The 22,816-nt window shown below is 47.6% G+C and overlaps 1 protein-coding gene across 1 annotated transcript in view; it reads right to left on the reverse strand.

Moving 5' to 3' along the window:
• The window catches only part of GASK1A (golgi associated kinase 1A), a 79,852-nt gene extending 61,444 nt beyond the window's left edge, over window positions 1-18,408 (reverse strand). The window contains exon 1 of the mRNA XM_023231689.2: window positions 18,089-18,408. Coding sequence (XP_023087457.1) covers window positions 18,089-18,091 — 3 coding nt within the window. The 5' untranslated portion in view covers window positions 18,092-18,408. The remainder of the gene's footprint in view (window positions 1-18,088) is intronic.
• Window positions 18,409-22,816: the final 4,408 nt, after the last annotated feature.

Raw genomic sequence — 22,816 nt, forward strand, 5'->3', positions numbered from 1 at the left:
TGATGTCCCAGACCCCTTAAAGGACTTCAGAAGTGGTCAGCAGCAGTGTGCCTGCTGGGAAGCTAATACCCCCAGGAGCAGCCCTCAACCTATGGTAGACAGGAATTGGCGAATACAGACTCCGTCCTCTTTACCTGTAGGGGAGGACAACTCCTAAGAGTGGCATGTTCCTCAAGGTCTCCCAGAAGTTCCCAGCAGGACCAAGCCCCCGAAGTCCCCAGCAGGAACCTGCCCTCTCATGCACCCTGCACTGGCTGTCTTCCCTGTCTCGCTTCCTGCCTACCTGCTGCTGTCTTCTGGTGACGTCTTCCAGATAAACTGCTTGCACTGGAATCCTGGTCTCAAGGTCTCCTGCTGGAGGAAGCAAACTTAAGACACAACCTTATAGGGCCATTATGCTAATTAAATGAAACAACTGTCAAATGCTTACAATTATTCTAGACCCACAATAGATGCTCAATAAACATAAGCTATGAGGGGGAAGAAGAGGAGAACTCCTCCATTGTGCAGTTGTTATTCCAGGTACAACTGAGGAGGGAAGAATCTGCACCCAGTGAGGGCCAGAACAGCCCATGGAGGAGAGGCCCCTGGGAGACACACCTTTGAAAAAGAATGTGCATGTGTTGTTTTCCAATCTAAAGATGATTCTCTCCATCTCTCTGGATCCCAGATCTCTCTCTCTCTCTTTCCACACTCACCTCTCTCTCTCTGTCTCTCATGCATGTGAAAGTAGTAGCTTGAACATGTAATACCTGACACTTGAAACACAGAAAGTCAGGCCAAAAGGGAGCTCCAAAGAGCAGGGAGCAGAGGCCAGAGGTGGGATCAGCAAGACTTACTGAGGCCTTCTCACCCTCAGACCCAGCAACTGGACCCCAGACACTTCACACACAAAACTATGTTCCTCTGCCTCTCTGAAATGGAGTTGCAGATGTCACCCAAGGTGCAGGTAGCAGAGGGTAGAGTGTGGGCAGGAAGAAAAAATCATTCATCTCCTGTCCCAGATGAGGAACCCTGGCTGGTGGCGTTGCTCATCACAGGGCCCCTCGGCCTGGACATGATTCCAGCCCAGGTTTCAGCCTCCGCTCTGAAACTGCTCAGCCTATGAAGGATGCATGGGATGTGCAGTTCTGCACAGGGCTCTTAGCACATGCAGCTGCCAGCTCTCTGCTCCAGGGACAGAGTGACCTACTTGTCATCGGAAAGACAAATGGCCTCTCAGAGTTTGTGCACATTCTCCAAGGAGACCACAAGTCCTGAGACTCAGTGTGGATGACCCATAGCCCACGGGGCACAGGCTGAGCCAGGAACTGAGTATCCTACACCCAAACAGTCACAGGGAGCACCCCTCAGTCCCTGACCACAGGACCATGACCTTTCTCCAGTCCCCAAACTATTTGACAAGTTTCATCCCTGGGCCTAGAGGGGAGATGGCCAGGTCTCCGTGGCCTCCTGCCATCACCAGCCTAGCAGAGCTGCAAATAACCCATGGGCTATTGATCCCAACTCCACTGTGGGCATTGGTCTCAACTCCACTGTGTCCTTGCTGTGTGACCTTGGGCCTTGATTTCCTCATCTGTATAATGGGGGTCATAACAGTACCTAGTACCTCCTTCGTAGGGTGGTCTATTCATTAGTTCATTAAGCAGGTATTTCCTGAGCCAAGCACTGTTCCAGGCAGAAGAGAAACATCATGAACAAAAGAGACAAAAGCCCTGTTATGGTGGTGACACTCTGACGGGAAAAGAATGTGACTTGTCAATCATAAAAATAAAATCACTCCACTGAACACTATGAGAGTTACATGAGGTGTTGTAGATAAAGCATTCAAAACAGAGCCTGACACGCAGTTAAGTTCAGTCAATGTTAGCTGTCATTAGGATTGTTGCTATTACCATGATGGTAATTTTCTAGCAACGCCCATGGGATCAACTCCATGGCAGGGATCCTGGCACTGTGCTCAGAGCAAGAGCCCCATAGGCAGGAATGCCAACGGAGTGTCCCTTATGTCCCCCCGTTTGCTGGTTGCCCTGGTCCAGTCTCCGCATTGATTATACGTTGGGGCTTTGCAGCCCTGCTGGCCCCAGGAGCCCTCTCCACATCCACAGCTGAATTAGCATTTTGTTCCAGCTCACAAGAGCACCAGTGTGGGAACACCACAGGCCAGATGGAATTTTGGAGACCCTGTCATTTGTTGGAAAATTTCTCTGGCTGCCTTTGTATTAACAGCCACATATTTTGCTCTCAGATCTGGGAGTGGGGCTGGGATCAAGAGGGGTGGGGATTGCTGCTGAAAAATAAAGCAAGTTTCTTTTTGGGCTATACCTTTCCAACCTTCCAGAGATTTCTGCTCCCTGGCTGCTCAGAGGCCAAGATGCAACTTCAGAGAAGAAGGGGAGGGGAGCAAGTCTGTGCCTTCCCTGTGCACTTCTCCTCTCTTTTGACTAAACACATGACAACAGGGGAGGCCCAGCCAATTAGGAATACTTCAGGACAGAATCCACCTCGCTCTTCACCGGACATCCACCCTAGTCTCCAGGAGGCGGTAGAGACTCATACAGGATGAAACGTAGAGAAGCGCTTATAAACCAGGACCCACAGGCCAAATCTGGCCTGCAGATGTGTTTTGCTTGGCTTGTAGTGTTTTAAATAAATTTGAACCAATATTTAAAATCCAGGATATTTCACATAAAAATTCAGATTTCCAGCTTCCCTTGAAAAAGGAGAAGTTCTAGTTACACTTTGGGCCCAGGTCCCTATATGGCTGGCGTAGAGTATGGCACTCTTTCTCAATGATATGCTCTCTAAAGTTCCCCACAGGCCCCACAACTCCCTCTTGTCTCCCAACACCAAGGAAGGACAGTTGCCTTTGGCATCTCATTTGCCTTATTGTTTTTCTTACAGAAGATGAAGACTTCTCTGACTACAGCTCAATTAAACCTGAAAAAAACAAAACATAGGCGGATTTGTTTTCGTTACACCCAGCCCACTTCCTTCACTTATGCTAGAAGCCTGGCCTCCATCTGCACTTCAGTTTTTATCTCTTGGTCCAGGGCTACAGTGTCCAATATGAGAGCCACTGGCCACATGTGACTATTTACATTTGAATTAATTGAAATTTTAAAATTTCCATTCCTGGTTGCACTGGCCACATTTCAGGGGCTCAACTGCCACCTGCAAGTAGTGGCTATTATGTTGGACAGCACAGGATAGAACATTTCCATCATCTCAGAAAGTTCTGTTGGACAACTCCGGAGATATTTAAATATGAGATGTAGGAGGCTAACAACCAGTCGAAACATCTGTTGCCCACATCCTCCACATCTACACTGTGCTGGATGCTGTCGGGGGAAATGATATGCATTGGGGCCGCTGCCTTCCAAGAGTTAGGGAGAAAGCCTAATTAGAGAGTCTCTGACTTCTCAGTCAAAGACAAGAGAAGTGCCTCGCAGTGTCTGATGGACCCTCTTGGATTCGGAGAAGAGGAACAGGTCTCTGTGTCCATGGCACAAAGCAAATGCTCTGCTTGTCTATCGCATGGCCTCTCAGCCCAGTCCCAAGCAGAAAACTGCATCGGTGGCCTCCAGAAATGGAGGTTCCCTCAGCCCTCTCATGAAGATGCTGCTTAGATGACTGAGGCTGAGTCTCCATGCATGTGTCTTGGAGGCTCCCCAAGCAAAACACACAAAAAGAGTCAAATTGGGCTTCAGAGCTTGCCCTCCCTATCAGTGCTTCCTCCCCGGCATTGGCTTTCCCCATCCCTCTAGGCCCAGCTCCTGCCTCCATGCCTCCCCTGTCCTCTGCCCAGGCCTCCCCAAATCCAGACCTAGTTCCCTCCCAGGGCCCATTGTCTAGTATTGCCCTTTCTTCTCCTCTGTCTATACAAGATGTCCCTGAGACCCAGACCCTTGGGACAATGCTTGATGCACCAAACTCATTTCCAAGGATATTTATTTTTAACAAAAAATTTCCAAAGACTAGATATCAAAATGCAAGGGCTAAGTCCAAGTGTGGGAATTTTCAGGTTGATTGAGTGGAAAAAGCATCGCATTTGTGACTAGAGGACCCACCTGGAAGTCCTTCATATTTATGAACTGCATGACTTGGCCATGACTCAGATTCACTGAACCTTTATTTACGGATCTCTAAAATGGGTCTCACACAGTAGTCTTAACATTTAAAGGATGAGAATTCCAGGAGATGATGAATGAGAAAGTTACAAAGTCTAATGCTTTGGGCATTGTTGTTATTGAGTTGTTATGCTACAATGACACAATACAATATGTTGTAAATACAGTATGTTATTATTACTGAGGGGAAATTATCTTCCAACACCCAGCATGGTGCCTGGCACACACCAGGTTTTAATTTTTTTAAAGATTATTTTTTAATGGCCATGGAGTAGAGGCTGGGCAAAGATGCTTTTAGGCAAAGGGGTTTCTGTCACTCCCCCAGAAACAGATCACATTGATGAATATCTACGCAGAGGCAGGGGTTCCGAATCTTTTTAATACCAAAGACCCTTCTGGCCACCTGGTGAAGCTGAAGATTCTTCTCAAGATGTGTTTTTTTATTGTATAAAATGAAAAATACAGGGTTACCAAGATAATCAATTACATTGAAATAATTATCCAGATCTTCTAAAAAACAAATGTGTGATATAATTCTATATGTGCTTCCTTATTAACACATTAAAAACCAGTATCTATCAGTATATCTAAAAACAAATGCACTTTCAAAGCAGTGATGAATAAAAACTGTATTTCAAAGTATCTGCTTCTGCTGTCATTACATACAATATCTGTGACTTCTCTTGATGACAAAGTCACAGGTCCTGCCAACATTACTGTGGCTGGTGCCTACATTCATTATTGAAGAAACACTGAATTCCAGTTAGAGATGAGTGAAAATAGATGTAACTTTCTTTAACCTAGTGCTCCCCTGAATTCCATGCATTAAAGCAAACTAAATATGGCCTGAGAAGGACTCTGTACTTCTATATTTGAATCCTTGTGGATGAACTGTAACCTAGCTTAATAGTCAGACAAAATTAAAAACCTAACATAATGGTATGCAGCAGTAACAACGGCTGAGTATTCACCAATCCCAGCAGCCATATTTCAACCACTCATAGACTGCCGAATGTTCAAACTGCTCAAATAAGGCAAACGCCAAGCTGTAACCAATCTCACTGTTTCTGTACCTACTTCCGATTCCTGTACGTCACTTTACCTTTTTTGTCCATAAATTTGTTCTGACCATGAGGCACCCCCGGAGTCTCTGTGAATCTGTGTGATTCTGGGGGCTGCCCAATTTGCAAATCATTCATTGCTCAATTAAACCCTTTTAGATTTAATTCGGCTGAAGTTTTTCTTTTATCACATGCTTGGACCCCAGATCAAGAACTCTTGAACTAGGCGTCCCTTTCCCCTTCCTTTAATTCCAGTTCACCGTCATAGGGATGGATCCCCGGGGATGAGGCAAAGGCAGCTCCTCTTTGGCATACATCCCAAACTCCTTCTGAGGGGAGCCAGAGTCTAAGGCATCCCCTACTCCTAATGGTCGTGTTGCACTGAAGGATCCTCCTGACAGTTCTAGAAGGCCAGGCCTTGCTGTGCCTTCAGGCCTGTCTGTTGTCCAAGGACAATGTAATCACAGCTCCCATTAACTGAGCAGTGACTATGTGCTGACTGTTATGCAAGGTGCCTCATGCTCATTAAAGCATTGAGCATATATTCCCACAAGGAGGCCCTGGTATTGCCAAGGGAAACTGAGGCTAAGAAGTTAAAGGTTCACTGACATGTCCAAGGTGATGAGCAGAGTTTGAATTCAGTTCTGATTACAACTCTCCCTCCGAACCCTTCATGCTTTGAAGCTACACCAAGTAAGATGCTAAGACAATTACAGTCTAAACTCAGCCACCGCCAGGGCGGGAAGTGAGTATGAACCAGGAGCCAGGAGCCTCTCCAGACTCCCAGCGAAGTGACTACACAAGGCATCCCTGCCCAGTCAGCCTCAAGGGAGATGAGGGGATTTTAACCAGAGTTTCAGGGGAGAATGTTCTGAAAGAAAGGAATACAATAGCATCTTTGTAGTTGCAACAGGATCTTGCGCAGAGGGGTGGGGGTGGGGGGCCAGAATGTGGTGAGTAACTGTAAGAGCCCACTAGGTCCAGGGCCTGCAGACAGTGGCCAGGCATGCAGGGAGGCTGGGAATGGGCACCCGTGCTATCCAGGAAGCAACCCTGCCAGCAGACAGTCCCTGAGCTGGGGTTCAGGTCCCCCAGGAGGCACACACTGAGCCTCTATGTGGACAGACAACAGAGCCACTCTGTCCTTGAGAAAGAACCCTGTGTGTCCCACTCGCTCTCCTTCCAGCACAGGCACAGACATCCAAATGGCCCATTCACTGGCCATTACAGCCTCCAGCCCTCAAACTGCCTGCAGCCTTCACCTCCGCTGGGCCCAGGCACCCAGGCAGCATGACCGCAGCCCCCACCATAGTCTGGGCACAGCTTGAGCCTGGCTCCAGCCCCACTACTCCATCAAACACCTCTGCTTCAGAGCCCAGGCAGCACCTCTGCAGCTGCTCTATGGCTATGCAAGTGTGTGAGGGTGTGTGAGTGTGTATGCAAGATTACCAGTGTGTGGGTGAGTGTGTGTTTCACTGTGACACTGTGAATGTCAATGTGAGCATGTGGTTTATGTGTGAGTGTGTGAATAATGCATCTAAGTGCATGGAGTGGGTGGATGTGTGTGTATATCTGCGTGACTCTGTAGAGGGTATGAATAGCAGAGACAACAGCAAGAAAAAGACTGATTGGCCAGGGTGGTGGCTCATGCCTGTAATCCCAACACTTTAGGGGGCTGAAAGGGAAGAATCACTTGAGGCCAGGAGTTTGAGACCAGCCTGGGCAATAAAGTGAGACCTTGTCTCTACTAAAAATAAGAAAGAAAAAAAGAAAGCAGGAAAAGGAGACTTACAGAAGAGAAGCCCCCAGGAGACTCCCAAGACCTCAGACGACATCCTTACAGGAACTTTCCCCAGCCAGTGGCCTGGCCTGGCCCCCACCCCCACTGCTTCCACCTAGACAGATCCAAGAGACTTCAGGGGTCCCCAGACCTCCTCCCAGCCAGCTGGGGTGAAAAGAGTGAGATAACCGCACCCATCATTTGCTTACTTGTCCATAGTCGCCCCAGGCACAGGCCTCGAGCTCATTCAGATTTGGGTCCAGCCCCTTACCCCACCATTTCCCAGCCACAAGAGCTCAGGCAAAGCTTTGGTTCCTCTGAGCCTTAGTTTCCTCAGTAATAAAAAAGAGTGACACCTAGCTGACAGAGAAACACACCTGGCCCGAGAACAACATGCCTGGAACATAGAACAACACTGCCAGGACTCAGAACATCACACCTGGGACTCTCAGAACATCACACTGAGACTCAGAGCTTCACACCTGGGATGCAGTCAACGCACTGTCATTAAGTAGGCAAGTAGGCTGGCCCCCATCCTCCCGAAGACTCGGAATTCCTGAGGGGCCTAAGGTATAAGGCATGCTCATTCTCATCTCAATGCTGAAATGGAGGCTGGGCACATGGCAGGCAGATGTCTCTCTGAGAAACAAACTTAGTAAATGTGGGTTTCCTTTGTCCTCCCTTCCTCCACCACAGACAACCACCACTGCTGTCCCAAAAGCAGGCAGAGCAGCACTCTGGGAAGTTGGTTGGGAGTTATCCCCAAGGGTGTATGCATAGGGACCTCCTTTTTTTTTTTTTTTTTGAGATGGGGTCTCACTCTGTCACCCAGGCTGGAGTGCAGTGGCATGATCATAGCTCATTGCACCCTCCACCTCCTGGGCCCAAGCAGTCCTCCCACCTCAGCCTCTTAAGTAGCTGGGACTATAGGCATACACCTTTTTAAATTTTTGTAGAGATAGGGTCTCCCTATGTTGCCCAGGCTGGTCTTGAACTCCTGAACTCAAGGGATCCTCCCTCCTCAGCCTCCCAAAGTGCTGGGATTACAAGCATGAGCCAACACACCTGGCCCTGCACAGGGACTCCTGACCATGCAGACCTCCCAGCAGGTGCATCTGTCTATGCTGTGAGTCTAAGGCTGGGAGCACCACACAGAGACTCCTCCAAAGAGACCCAAAAGCAGGTAGGATTTTCTATGATAAGCAGGTATTGCTCTTGCAATTCACAAAAGACAGAGATAAAACAAGAGAGTTGCAAAACCCTATCAGGCCCAAAAGGAAAATCGAGGAAAACGTTCCCCTATGATTAGGTCAGGAAGAGAAGCAGTGACAATATTCAAAAGAACAAGTTTCTAAGAATCCTACCTCAACTCTACATTCACCAAAAAGAGAGATCAATGGCATTCTGAACCCTAAAATGGAAGTCCAGACAGACAGAATGGGACGCCTAGAAGAAAGAGATTGCACAGACCCGGAGACAGAAAGCAAATGTGAGGACCCGTCCCATCCATTAATGCGCCTTTTCCCAGGCTCTGTAGGAAACGTGTTCCTTGCTCCTCCCTGCAACCCTCTCCCCCTACCAACGTCTCCCCCTTTCCTTCCACCTGGCCAGTAAGAGTTATCACATTATCCCTGGGCTGCAGTTCATTCATCTCCTTTGTAGATAAGAGTGAAAGGGACTGTGGCTCCTGCACTTTTTGAAATTACAGCCCTCTAATGTTATGGGTTGGCTGTATTTGGGTCTTCCCTTCCCATCTCAAAGATATCACCAAGCATTTAAAAACACTACAGTTACTTTGCCGGAATATCTTGAGAATTTCCTAGTGCCCAGTGCATTGGAAGTCAACTCACAACACTGCTGCAAAGCCAGTCTGGCTAGAAGCAAGACTGGCCAGTGGAACCACTGGGTTTGTCCTGCTGATAATGCCTCCCCAGCAGGAGCACAGAGCTGACACTAGGGACAGCCCTGGAGCATGTGAAGCACAGAGAGGCAGTGGCAGTCAGCCCTCAGTCCATCCAGGCCAGCAGAAAACAGCGCTGCTCTGCCAAAGGGCAACAACATTGACGAAAGCCAGTTCAGAAAAGTGTGCCCCACGCAGCCCAGCAGCCCCACTGCATGGCACGCTCACAAGCTGAAAGGGGCGCCTGCCTGGCTCAGAACCATGCCTAGACATGAAGGGTTCTCCACAGAGCTGGTCTTGTTTGTCTCTGTGCCTTACTCTCTTCATCTCACATCCCTGTGTCTCTGGCTCTGACTCTTCTCGTTTTTCCCTCCCTTTCTCTCTTCTAGTCTTATCCCCTCTGCTATCTCTGACCAGTTCTTTGGCTGATGGCATTTCTGGAAAAATCCCTACCCAACTTGGCTCTCACAGAACCATGAACCTGCTTCCCCAAGATGGGAGGATTTGAATCCTCCAGCTGGTTCTGGAAGAGGCTGTTTGCTCATTGCAAGCAAACACCCTCAAAAGCCAAACAAAAACTGCCCACAAGTAAACAGCATGTGATACAGCCCCTTCCCGCGGCCACTTAGCAGAAATCCAAGCCCATGGCAGGCCGAGAACTTGGGCTAGGAAGGATGCAGCGGCCACAGCCCCTAACCACTCTCCAGCAGTGGTGGTCAGCTGGGTTGGAGGCCAGAAGGAAGGGAGTCAGGTGTCTATACCAGCTGGAGGAGAGCATCAGGGACCACAGGCAAGGTGGCTTGGGGGACATAAATAAACCTATACACACAGTTATCACTGGAATTCTCTCTATCCTACCCCGGATCCCTTTTTTTTTTTTTTTTTTTTTGGGCTAGAGTCTCACTCTGTCACCGAGGCTAGAGTGCAATGGCTCAATCTCAGCTCACTGCAGCCTCTGCCTCCTGGATTCAAGCAACTCTCCTGCCTCAGCCTCCCGAGTAGCTGGGACTACAGGCACACGCCACCATGCCCAGCTAATTTTTGTATTTTTAGTAGAGACGAGGTTTCACCATGTTGGCCACGCTGGTCTCAAACTCCTGGCCTCAGGTAATCCGCCTGCCTCAGCCTTCCAAAGTGCTGGAATTACAGGTGTGAGCCACCACACCCAGCATCTCTCTATCCTACTCTCATGATTATCGAGGCAATATGTACAAAATCAGTTCAAAGGCTTTAAGGAGAAGTATCCAACATTTCACCATTGCTTTTAAGAATATAACATAAGTGATTTTATAGAACTAAAATGATTAGTATCATTGTTAAGTCACTTCTATATATGAACATTTGGTGGGATATGATGAGGTTTCTCTTCAAATAATCTGATCAATCTTTTATTCTTTAATTCACAGTACCTGCGCCCCAGCCCACCCCCGCTTTTTTCTCCTTTTTTTCCTTTTTGCCTTTGTTAGATGCCCAGGCATGCCACAGTACCAGGCGTTATCAGTACCAGCTCGCGTTCCTTTCCTTATTTGGAAAGAGGACTTACTTTCTAGCTCATTACAGACACCCCTTCCCCTTCCTCTCCACTTTAGATAGGGTGTGCCCACCCTATCTAAAAAAACTCAAATGTTTAGCCAACCAGGATTAGTTTAGATGGTATGACCCGACCCCGGCCGATGAGGAAAGGGTACAGGGGCAGGGACTTGCATCAGGAATAAAGGCTCTTGTGCCCCTTTGTTCAGGTGTGCTCTCATGGCCACTGGCCACGGAGGAAACCCTCTACGCAGAAGTAAAATTGCTTTGTTAAGGATCTTTTGTTTGAGTCTTCAATTTCCTTAGGATTTGAGCATTATTCCTAACAATTTCTAAGTGTGCCTAGAAAAGAAACACCAAAAGCTAAATTTAAATGAAAATGAAGAGAAAGGAGGAAGGCTGACAGAGACCCATACATCCAGATGCCTGAACAAGAACCTGGAGTCACTCCTGACCTGCTCTTAGCCTCCACATCTGAGATTACCAAGGGCTGGAGGTTCTCCTGCCCAAACATCCTCCTACCTGCTCCTCCAGCCTGCTACAGAATCCATACCTCCATCCTGGCCCACTGGATCACACTCCTTCTCAGTCCCCAAAACTGCTCTCTAAAATGCAAACGCAATCCCACCTCTCCAAGCTCAAAAGCCCTTCCATTGCCCCCTCTGCCCTAGGGACAATAACACAAACCCCTAGCTGGGTGGGGAGAGGACCCACATCCAAGAGCCAGGCCCTGGCCCCAGTCCCATCTCCAGGAAGTTCCCCTGTGGTCCCAGCCCAGCTCCTTCCCAGCCAACTTTTAACAGCTCATTTTTGCCTCCAGGGGTTTTGCACGTGCTGTTCCTTCTGCTAGAATGTCTTTCCCTCTTCTTTTTGTTATATATATATTTTTAACTTACATACAGTAAAACTGAAACTTTTCTGTATCATTCTATGAGTTTTAACACATGTATTAGATATGCATGTCCACCACCACAGTCAGGACACAACACTTCCATCACTCCAGAATTCTCCTTTGTGCTGCCCCTTTATAATCACAGCCTCTCCACCCCTAACCCCTGCAACTGCTCATCTGTTTTCCATCCCTATAGTTTTTCCCTTTCTAGAATGTCATATAAAAGGAATACCACAGTATGTAACCCTGTAGGATTGGATTCTCCCACTCAGCATAATGCCTTTGACATCCCTCCACATTGTTGCATGGACCTATGGTTCTTTTCTATTGCTGAGGAGTAGTCCACCGTATGGACATACCACAGTTTATCCAATCTACAGCTGAGTGACATTTGGGTTGTTTCCAGTTTGGGGCAATTATAAATAAAGCTATTATAAACATTTGCATCAGGTTTTTTTGTAGACATGGTTTTCATTCCTCCTGCATAAATACACAGGAATGGGATTGTTGGGATATATGGTAAGTGTATGTTCAACTTTATGAAAAACTAACAAACTGCTTTCTACTGTTTCCCACTTTCATGTATGAGAGTTCCTGTTGCTGGCATCCTGACCAGTACTTGAGGTTGTCAGGGTGTTTTGTTTCACTTTTTAACTATTCTAACAGATGTACAGTGGCTTCTCCTTTCTTCCCTTGACAGAATCCAGATCCTCCTCAGATACTCCCTGTCCTGGAGCCTCCTTCTGCCCCACTCACTCCTCAGGTTGGGTCTATCCTTTCTCTATATCTTCTGCAGAACATTTGGCCTACAAGGCTGACGCATTTCTTTGTGTTTCCCGCTCCCCTGAACCTACCACCTACCACCTGCCCCCACCACCTCTGCCCACACACACACACACACACACACACACACACACACGTATGCACAGGCAGCCTCAATAGACTGTGTACTCCTCAGAGGCAGAGTATGTGTTTTTGATTTTTCTATTTTCTGCCCTGCACAATGTCTGGCTTAAAGAAGACATTTTCTAAATGAATTGATGAATGAATGAATGACAAGGCGGCAGGGAGACAGAGGGAGCATTAACACACATTTACACATTGAATGGGAATCCTCCTTTTGTGGCTTTCTTGATATGCCACTCAGGAATTCCAAAGCCACTTGGGAGCAAGACTCAGCCCCTGCCCATGGAGACACTTATTCCTTCAGAGCTCGTGAAGGCCTAGAGATCAGAGTGAGGCCCCTATAACCAAGTACCCCCATTTGTCTAAGACAAAGAGAATAATTTTTTAAAATTATTTTTTCTTCTCTCTTTCCTTTTTCCCTCAATCCTTGCTTCCTACTTAGCTCTTTAGAAATGCAGTTAGAAGGTCTACCTTCCCTTCACCAAACACTCCCTACATGAAAAGCTTATCTAACTATGTGCTTACTCAGAAGCTCCGGAGCCTGAGCTACCTTCCACCAGGAGCTTGCCTCAAGAGATAACAGTCAATTTACAACCTAAATTATGCTCACTCCAAAACTCTCTCCCACCTGCAGAGTATCTCAAGACAACGATGACCTTACAACCTAGATCTGCCTGTGATGGTGCTAGCTCAACTCCCTGGTATATAAGGCACCCAAGCGAGTCACGGAGACCCCCACCGGCTTGCTCACTCCCCTGCATGCCATTCATGCCAAGTATCCCTTTAAAGGACCCTGCTTTCTGCTCTAAAGCAAAGCGGTATCCTTAAAGGCAGGAGCCTATACCTCTTCCTCTAAGCTAAGCTTTAGAATAAAGTCACTTTCTTTATACCAGACCTCACTCTGGTTAATTGGACTCTACAAGTGGTGAGTGACTGAATCTGCATTTCGGTTACACTCCTGCTGTTTCCTCGCCCTTCACATCAGCCCTCATCCTGCTTCCCTTCCACTCTTAACCTCCTTGACCCCAGGATTCACCAGATGCTATCATAAAGACTTTCCATCTTCTACTCAGCTGGACTCTGGGGAATAGGATCAGATCCCAGGCCTCTCCCAGGAGTATGTGTGCATGCGTGAGTGTGTGTGTGCGTGCACGTGTGTGCGTATGAGTATGTGTGTGATGTGTGAGAGTGTGTGTGTGTGTGTGTGTGTGTGTGTGTGTGTGTGTGAGAGAGAGAGAGAGGAAGTGAAATCCACATAAAGAAGGGCGGCCTGGGGTTTTCCCACAATCATGGCTCCCTCTCATTCTCACTCTCAGGCCAAGTGGTCCTTCACACGTAGGCCTGTGCAGACACATCCAGAAAATGAAGGGATCACGCCCTAAACTCCCTAGGCGGAAACACTTTAGCAGTCACATCACAAGATGATCCAAGCAAAGACAGCCCCAGGTGACTCACAGCAACCATGCCTCAAAGAAAACTGATGCACTCTGTTTCTCTATTAGTACCTTAGGTGGGAGCGGATACTGGGCCTCCCAGACCTACTTGGAGGGATTCGTCAGCATCTTTGAGGCCAAGCTGAAGCATGTTTCTCTCACTAGTCCCTAAAACAACTAAGGAACTCATTTCTTTGCGAGACCTGTTCCCACCACCCCCTACATCCCTGTTTTTTGGACCAACCCCTGTTTGGTATGGTTGGGGCCAGTGGATTGTTTAAAACACTCTGCTCCCTGCCCAGCCCTGCACAAAGCCTGGGTTAGGTATGCAGCAGGAGCGACAAGTAAGGGCTGTACCCCAGAAGAGAGAGAGGATCAAATTTCCCACAGGCTCCATGGGCTGCGTTTCAAGGTTCCAATACCAGTTTAACCTCTTCTTCAGCTGAGCCTGATAACTTTTAGGACTCTTTCAGTGCAGAGGGACTCAATGAGGGGACCCCAGCATTAGACTCCAAGGGCCTGTGGCTGTTTGGGGAGCTACGTTCTCATCCAGTCAGCAACATTGTGCAAGGAGGTGCGTGGGAGACAGACTGGACAAACATCTGCAGGCTGCGTTTTCCTGCCTGATGAGAAGACAAGAAGCAAGAAAACTACTTGAGGATAAATTCCGTCTATACTAGATCCTTACTTAGAGAAGAGTCCCACAAGCATCCCCTTGACTGGTATTGAATGAAGGGCACCTGTGACTTCCTTACCATTTGTTTTAGACCCTAACAAAAAGCAAACCTATTTTTGTGGGTCCTTTGTAAAGCCCCCAATCTTACAGCACCTTTGAGACACCAAGTTTTTTCACCTCCATGACTCCATTTGCTCCTCACAATGACTCCTTTTACAGATAAGGGGCTGAGGTTCAGAGCAAGGCAGCACTTACCCAGAGCCACATGGTAACCTAGCCCAGCACAAACCCCATTCTGACTGCAAACCCCGGGCCTTTCCTCTGCCACTCCAAGCCACACCACATCCAAGTCTATGATGGGGCTGTAGTGCCTGTGACAGGACCTGCACGGGGAGTGGAGGGGGACCTGGGCCCTAGGAGACCTGGGCCCTAGCCCGACTCTAAGTGACCCTAAAGAGGCAACATCCCTTTTCCAGCCTCAGCTCCTTCTCCTCTGAGTCTTAACCTCCAGGGATTTTAGCTCTTGGTTCTCCCAAGGAGGACTGGCCCATGTGGGCTCCCCTGGGACTCCCTTTCCCCCACTGCTGCCTGCCTGATGACCTGCCCACAGCACAGAGTGAAGACAGGCAAGAGGAAACTCCTTCCGCAGCACGCTGGGCCCTGGGAGGGTAGTTACAGTAAAAGCTTGGATAGAGACAGAGGCCAGAGCAATTCATTCTTGTGAATTTGTCTGATTTCCACATAGCTGGGCACTCAGGTCCTCATTTCCATGGATAATGAGAAGGTGGCCACATGCCACTGAAATCAGCCCCAATCCTGAAGTGACCTAAATGTCCACAAACAGGGAGACGATTATCAAAATCATCGTACTGAGCATTAAATGTACGGTTATGAAAGATTTTTCTAGATGTAGACGTGGAAATGTGTTTTGATATAAACTGAAGTAAAACAAATCAGACTACAAAACTGCATGTGTGGTGAAATCTCAGCTCTTTAAAATAATACTCAAAGAGAATAGGAAATGTGCCAAAATGATAATCGTGGTTCCTGTAGAAGTTGTATATTTTTTCTCAAAAATCAGGAGGAAAACATTTTTTAATTGGCAGTAATAGTTTCAACTTTCTCTATCAATATTTTTTCTTTTTTAATTTTTAACCCAACACATATACATCTGATTCTATCAATATTTTTCATCAAGTACAGAGTCCTTGGCAAACACCAAACCTCCCACCACCATCGCAAAGCAAGAAACTGACAAGTGTTCCAATCTTAGCTTTAGAAAAATACACACCAAGCCATGACAATGACCCCTGACCCCTCAGGATGATCAAAAATGCCCCCACAGATACTGCAGCTCAATGCTCTTTTCTTTCTTTCTTTTTTTTGTTTTCCAAAAAGACATTTAAGGATTCTAGACTTTTATTTGTGTACTTCTAACCCAGAATTTCCCATCATATGTACCTCGGATCAATAATAGGACGGCATTAGGGAATTACTGAATAAAGGATACCGTATTCAAACAAGCTGGGCAAGTTCAAATCTCAGTGTAATGAATTAAAAAAGGATACTCTACGGAAGGACCCTCAAAGAGATATAGCATATGATATGCGTGATATCATATAATGGGAAATGACATAGCATCTATCATTTCCCAAAAACTATTTTAGGACTATCTCAAGGAATGACCGCTCTATGGACATAAGGATATCTTGGGAAGTGCAGCTTTGAGCCCCAGCTTTCCCCCATTCTCTCAGCCTTCTTGCCCTGTGGTTCTCAGCCCTGGCAGCACACTGGGCTCACCTGCAGAGCCTGAAAACATCCCTCAGTCTGGGTCTCATCTGGATTTGGGCTGGGGGATGGGGGCAGCCTGAGTCAGGGCTGAGAACCATTTCTTCCCCACACCTTTTTAGTTGTTCAAGCATAGCTCAACACTAGAATTGAGATCCAATCTCAAACTTATTCACATATCACCCATTTTCGGAGCTAAATGGCACCTTGAATAACATCTAGTCCAATCTCTCATTTTACAGAAGAGGAAACTAAGGTCCTCAAAGGATTCCTAGCCCCCTGTCTCCTCCCATGCTGCTTCCAGCCAGTGCCAGGCTGCCCTGTGGCCTCTGGACCTCAGGACCCTTCATTCAGAGGGAGAAGCAAAGGAGAGCCTTCAGATCTCCAAGGCCATTTCACTGCCAGAGGATGCCCATCAGGCCCCTCTCTCTGCAGGTGAACGCTGAGACTACGAAATGTTGACACAAGTCCTCTTCTTAACACAATACCAGAACCCAGAGCCAGGGACATGAAACAGGGAAGCTGCACTGACTCACAGAACTGGAAGCTTGCGCTGGCAGTGGGGCAAACACACCAATGTTCCCCTAGGCAGCCTGAGCAGAAGGCAGGTACCATCTCTCCTCCAGGCACTCTGCTTCAGCGGCAGACCACAGAGCCTCTGCTACATCTGCCTTTAAAGCCAGGAGACTCCAGCACAATGCTAATGCCCCTCAGAATGGATGGCTGTGGCCTCAGTTCTGGCAACACTCTTGCTCTTAAACAGGGAATTTGTAATAGGGTATCTCCACTCTTTTCCTTTCACATCCTGTACCCCCAATCATTCCCCCTTTTGAAGCTTAAGATTCCACCATTTCCTTCTCTTAGCAGCTTTGAGAAAAAACCTGAAGCTGGATAGGTGTCAGGAAGGGTGAAACATACACACTCCCCTGGCCTCAAAGTCACCCTTCCTGAGCCCCCAGCGCCTGATGACCAGCCCTCCACCTCTGCTCCAGCCACCTGCCAGGCCCCTCTGCACGCAAAGGAGCTGTTCTCTCAGAGACCCTCCATCCTACAGCGCAGTCTCTAGACAGCCTTCTAAACTCCAGGCCCAGCGAAACTCCCCAGGAAGCATCTCCGGTGGGGTTCCGATCTGCCCTCTGTGAGCTTGGAAGGGAAGGGAAGAGGCCAGAAGGCGCGAAGCAGACAGGGGAGCCTGGTGAACTGCAGGAGCCCAGTTGGGGTTGCAGGGGTTTTCTGCTGCAAGAGAAGCAGAGCAACTAACCAGTGGCCGGGCCTGAGAGACGCCCCTTTCCTAGGGTTGCATGTGTCCTTTAGCTAAGCCGCCTGGGCCACATTCTCAATGGGTTTTTCTTTTCTGCCTGTTAGTGTCTGTGAGGTTGATCAATGGAAGGACCACGTCCACAGGACCCTGGTTTCATCGTGACATCCCAGACCCACCGGTGCTTCCACAACTGCCCGATAGTCCTCCTGTCGGGGAGGTAGAGGGAGGCGGATTGCAACCTTACTAAAGCCAACTTAACTCAAAAGTAATAAACGTTAGGACATTATTTTTAATGTCAATACATAGCTAAATTAGAAAAGATAGTACATAATTCACATAAATTTTGGAGAGTATTAAAATGACTTCAAAAGCTTCTCATCAGAGGCTGCCATGGGTTCCCCAGGGAATGCTCCCCTCTCTCTGCCCTGTGGATTGCATGAAGTTTGCGCAGAGTTGCGAGTGGGTTACGGTTCGGTTAAGGTGTGAGGATCCGTAATAAAAGCCCCCTTACTACCGTCCGCCCCGCCAAGAGCGGCAGTAGAGCCCATTGCCCCCAGTTCTGGTGCAGAAATGAAAGCCGCCGCTGCCCCATGCAACTTTCGGGGAAACAACTCCAGCCTCGGGAGGCCGCGCAGGCTGCGCGCGCCCAGGGCCGCTGCGCGCTGCCTGTAGCCACCTGTCCGGGTGATCGCCCCACCCTCCGCTTGCGCGTTCCTTCCCGCGAGTCCTACCATGTCCCCGGCGGTGTCCTGGCCGGCTCCTCGACGCGTTCAGCCGGCTCGCAGACTCATCCCGCCTCCCCTTCCCCGCCCCCGGCGCGGTGGCTCGCCAGGCTCCACAGGATGCGCGGCTACTCTGCTGGGGCGCGTTTCCCGGACTGAAGGTGCACACCTTCCCTGCAGCCAAGTGGCCCCGCGCCAACTCTCGGGAGATCGCTCCGCGGGTGGGGAATGTACGCCGGATCTACTGAGATCTGCGGGGATCTGCGGGAGCCTACCCGCAGCTGCGAGCCTCTGCGGTCTACTGGGGACGTTTGCAGAGTTTGCAAAGTCCCTGCCGCGCGTCCCGGCCCAGCCTCCCCATTCCCCCGAAAGCGCGGGAGGGGGGAGCTCCTTTCACAATAAAAGCCCTGCCGGGGGCTCTGCCAGCCGCAGTCTTCTGGAGTAGGGGCCCAGGTGCTAGGAAGGAAAGGTCCGCGCCCTGCCTGCCCGCCTGCCAGGTGATGTGTCAAGGCTGGGCGGTGAGGGACGCCTCTAAGGCGTGAGGGTGCTCGGTGAGTTCGCTGCAACTCGGCAATATAGCTGAGTGTTGCCCAAACTGCCACCCTCTTCTGCCAAGCAGGACAAGTCTTTTTTTTTTTTTTTTTTACTATCGCTTGTCAAAAGGACAAGTCTTTTTTTACTGTCACTTCTTCGCTTTGTTTGGGTTCGGTCCCAAGAGGATTTGGAAGGAAAATCCGTTGACCACTACATTAATTAACAGTGAAGAGTTTTTGTCCTTGAGAACTAATCACTGTTAAAGTCACTGAAGTAAGTGGCTGATACCGCTCTGCTTTGGATGCACAGACAGTGCCTTTGTGTCCTGAGTCACCTACTGCCAACAGTGGAACAGTCAGAGCAAGACCTGAGAGTCTATCTGCTCCTCGTTGGGGAGTGTCCTGGGCTTAGGGGGGTCTGTAGTCCCAAAATCAGGGCTAGCCCCACTATTCACAACTGGGTGACCATCGACCAGTCCCCAGATGTCTTTATGACTTGTGTCCCCCAGTGGCCCAATGTTTGGACCCCGGGATTCTTAAGAGCCTGTAGGCAATAGATGGAGGTGAGGCAGACTCAGTAGTAGGGTGTCCTGAGAGAATCTGGGGGCCAGGCTGAAAAATTAGACTCCAATATTGAAACTAACAGGAAGCATCATTAGTTAGATGAAGACAGGCATCTTCCCAGCAGTCATCTGTCCCAGAATGATTTGAGGTTGTCACTGATGGCAGTGCTTCTAAAAGGAAGCAAAGATCCAGAGGGTCCCCTTAAATTGTGTATGTGTGTATGGGCGGGAGGAACAGATGAAGGGCAAGTATTGAGTCCTTAACATTCCAGATGCTGTCTGTACGTTATTTCATTTAATCATCACAAACGATCCTAAAAGGAAAACTTTTGCAAATGAGGAAAGTCAGGATTAGGGAGGTGAAGTAACTTTCCTGAGACCAGATAGCCAGTAAACAGTTTAGCAAATCCAAGTCTATTTGCTAGAACGTGAAACGAAGAGGAAGACCTAATACGGCAGAAACAGGAGGCAGGATGTAGCACTGCAAACTGCAGCTTGTCGGTGCGTATGGAGTACTGAAAGGACAGAGAGTTTGAGCCCTGGTTGGGAAATGAGGGAAGAGGGAGGAGGACAGTACAAACCATTCAGGTTTGTATTTAGATGTTTAGGGACACGCTGTGATCTTTTGAGTCTCATTTTCTGACTGTGACTCCACACAAGATGTATATTAAACATATATGTATAAATGTAGCTAAAAGAACGTTTTATAAAACATTACTTCATGTAATGCACTCTGACATTTTCTATTCTATTTCAATTTTACATATTTTTAATGGTGCTCCAAAATCATTAACTTAGGAAGAGAGTGCCCAGTATTTCCAGGATTACTGGAAGCAGAAATGTTTTTCAAAAGAAGCAGCTCCGATGACTCATGGAACACACTTGGGAAAAGCTGCTGCAGGATCTAGCCCAGCCAAATAAAATGCCACACAAGAACATGGGCAAGTTGTAAAGAATTGTTTGTTGTTATAGCATATCCTGGTCCATCCTAATAACATGAATAAAATTACTTTTAAGAAGAATTACTTGAAAAGAGTCATAAATCAGATTTTTGTCATTTCTCTGCTCAAACCTACCATAGGCTTCACATCTACTGCTTCACATCTTACAGGGGTCTACAAGTCATTTCACACTTTGGCCCTCATTGCTTCTCTAACATTATCTCTGCACACTCTCTCTCACTGTGCTCCAGGACACACTCACCTTCTTATTGTTCCTTGCATATTACAGGCATGATCCCACCGCAGGACCTTTGCACTTGTTATCCCTCTCCCTAGAATGCCCCAGATATCCCCATGGTTTGCTCCCTCATCTCCTTCAGTCTTTGCCCAAGTGTCACCTCTTCAGTGAAGCCTTCCCTGACCTATTTAAGATTACACACTCCATTCCTCTTTGTAATTCAAAGTTCCACCTTGTAATTCTTATTTTTTTCCTGAACTAGTCAACTTCTTGGAAACTATATTAAAGGGTTTTAAATTTAGATAACTAGTAAATCCCTCCCTTCTAGGAAACAACACTTCTTGTTTTGTTACTTTCCAAATTTTGGTTGATTGGTGGTTGGCTGCTCGCAGGTTGTTGGCAGAGCCTCTGGTTACACTGCGGACCTTGCAAGTAGGAAACACTCAACTCAGTCAACTGAGACAGGTTGGTGCTAGAGAGGAATATTTTATTATTTTCATGAGAGGGAGCTTCCAAGTTCAATAGGAGTGAGTCTATCTTTCACCAGTTAGCAGGAGATTTCCAGCTTGCTCTGAGGACGTTTTAGGGTTTCTTATAAACTGGTCAGGCAACTGCCCAACAGGCCCGCTCTCTAATAAGATTCCATGTCTAGCTCCATTCCAGACTTACTGAATCAAAATTTCCAAGGCTTGAGTGTCTTTATATTGTTTAAGCAGAGCCAGGGCTGAGAACTGCTGAACTAAGCAATTCCTCTTCCTTGGCTCCCATATCCAAATGGCCTTTCTAAATGATTCTGGAATCTTTCTCCTCCTCACGGCCAGTTCTTTGGCTCAAACTTTTGTCATCACTTACACTACTCTCAGAAACTCAACTAGCATCTCAGGCTCTACTTTTGCTCTCTCCAATCCATCCTGCACATCACTGCCAAAACATAAACATGGGTCTGCCACTGACCTGTTCCACATAACTCTCAGGATTAAGTGCAAATTCCTCAGCAGGATAGCTTTCAGACTTCTTCAAGGTTTGACCTCTTATTACCTCTTCAGGCCTTTTACACACTCATAAACCTCCTTCAGGACAGTTTCCTCCAACTCAAAGCCTTTTCTTGACACATTCCTATTTCCAACCTGACATATCTCCCTGCACCAGTCCTCTCCATCCTGAAGTTTCAGCACAGCATGTCCCCTGAAGTTCCTCTGTTGCAAATAGTATCTCCTGTGACTTTCACTCCCTAGAGGAAAGGACCATTCTGGGCCTTCTGTCTTCATCACCCTGGTACCAAGTAGCTACTTGATAAATGCTTCTGAACAAAGGAATGAGACAGAAAATACTGAGGTTCAAAACTGAATCTACCACTCACAGAGCATGGGTCCTCAGCAAAGCCACTTCCTCTCCACTGACTTCAAGTTCCTCATCTGACAAATAAGAACCATCATCCCAGCCCAGCCGAACTCCCTGGATTCCTGCAACCACGTAGTGTGCTCATATAAGTTACATCATCAAGGACAGGACTTTTCTCATGGTAAACTTTCAAAAACACTTATTGAATCCAAGAATGATGAATGAGAAAAAAAACTTCTTTTGCAGCAGAGAAGGTTAGCATCCAGTTTACATTCTCTCTTTTTTTCTCATTCACTTAACTCCTATATTTTAAGGGGCAGCAGTACACTTGGCCAAAAATTATATATTTCACAACCTCCCTTGCAAAAAGGAACAGCCAATAAGAAACAAATGGAAGTCACTGGTGGAGCCCACAGAAGCATTTGAAGGGGGCTGAGGTAATTTACATTATTGTTCAGCAAATATTCACTCCCTATATTAGTCTGTTTTCATGCTGCTGATAAAGACATACTCAAGACTGGGCAATTTACCAAAGAAAGAGGTTTAATGGACCTAAAATTCCACATGGCTGGGGAGGCCTCACAATCATGGCAGAAGGCAAGGAAGAGCAAGTCATGTCTTACATGGATGGCAGCAGGCAAAGAGAGAGAGAGTTTGTGCAGGGAAACTCCACCTTATAAAGCCATCAGATCTTGTGAGACTTTTTCACTATCATGAAAACAGCATGGGAAAGATCTGTTCCCATGATTCAATTACCTCCCACAGGGTCCCTCCAACATGTGGGAATTCAAGATGAGATTTGGGTGGGGATACAGTCTGCCCCAGCCCCTCCCAAATTTCATGTCCTCACATTTCAAAACCAATCATGCCTTTCCAACAGTCCCCCCAAAGTCTTAACTCATTTCAGCATTAACTCAGAAGTACACAGTCCAATGTCTCATCTGAGACAAAGCAAGCCCCTTCCACCTATGAGCCTGTAAAATCAAAAGCAAGTTAGTTATTTCCTAGATACAATGGGGATACAGGAATTGGGTAAATACAGCCATTCAAAATGGGAGAAATTGGCCAAAACAAAGGGGCTACAGGCCCCATGTAAATGAAATCCAGCAGGGAAGTCAAAT

Source organism: Piliocolobus tephrosceles, chromosome 2, assembly GCF_002776525.5.
Source record: "Piliocolobus tephrosceles isolate RC106 chromosome 2, ASM277652v3, whole genome shotgun sequence".
Taxonomy (NCBI): domain Eukaryota; kingdom Metazoa; phylum Chordata; class Mammalia; order Primates; family Cercopithecidae; genus Piliocolobus; species Piliocolobus tephrosceles.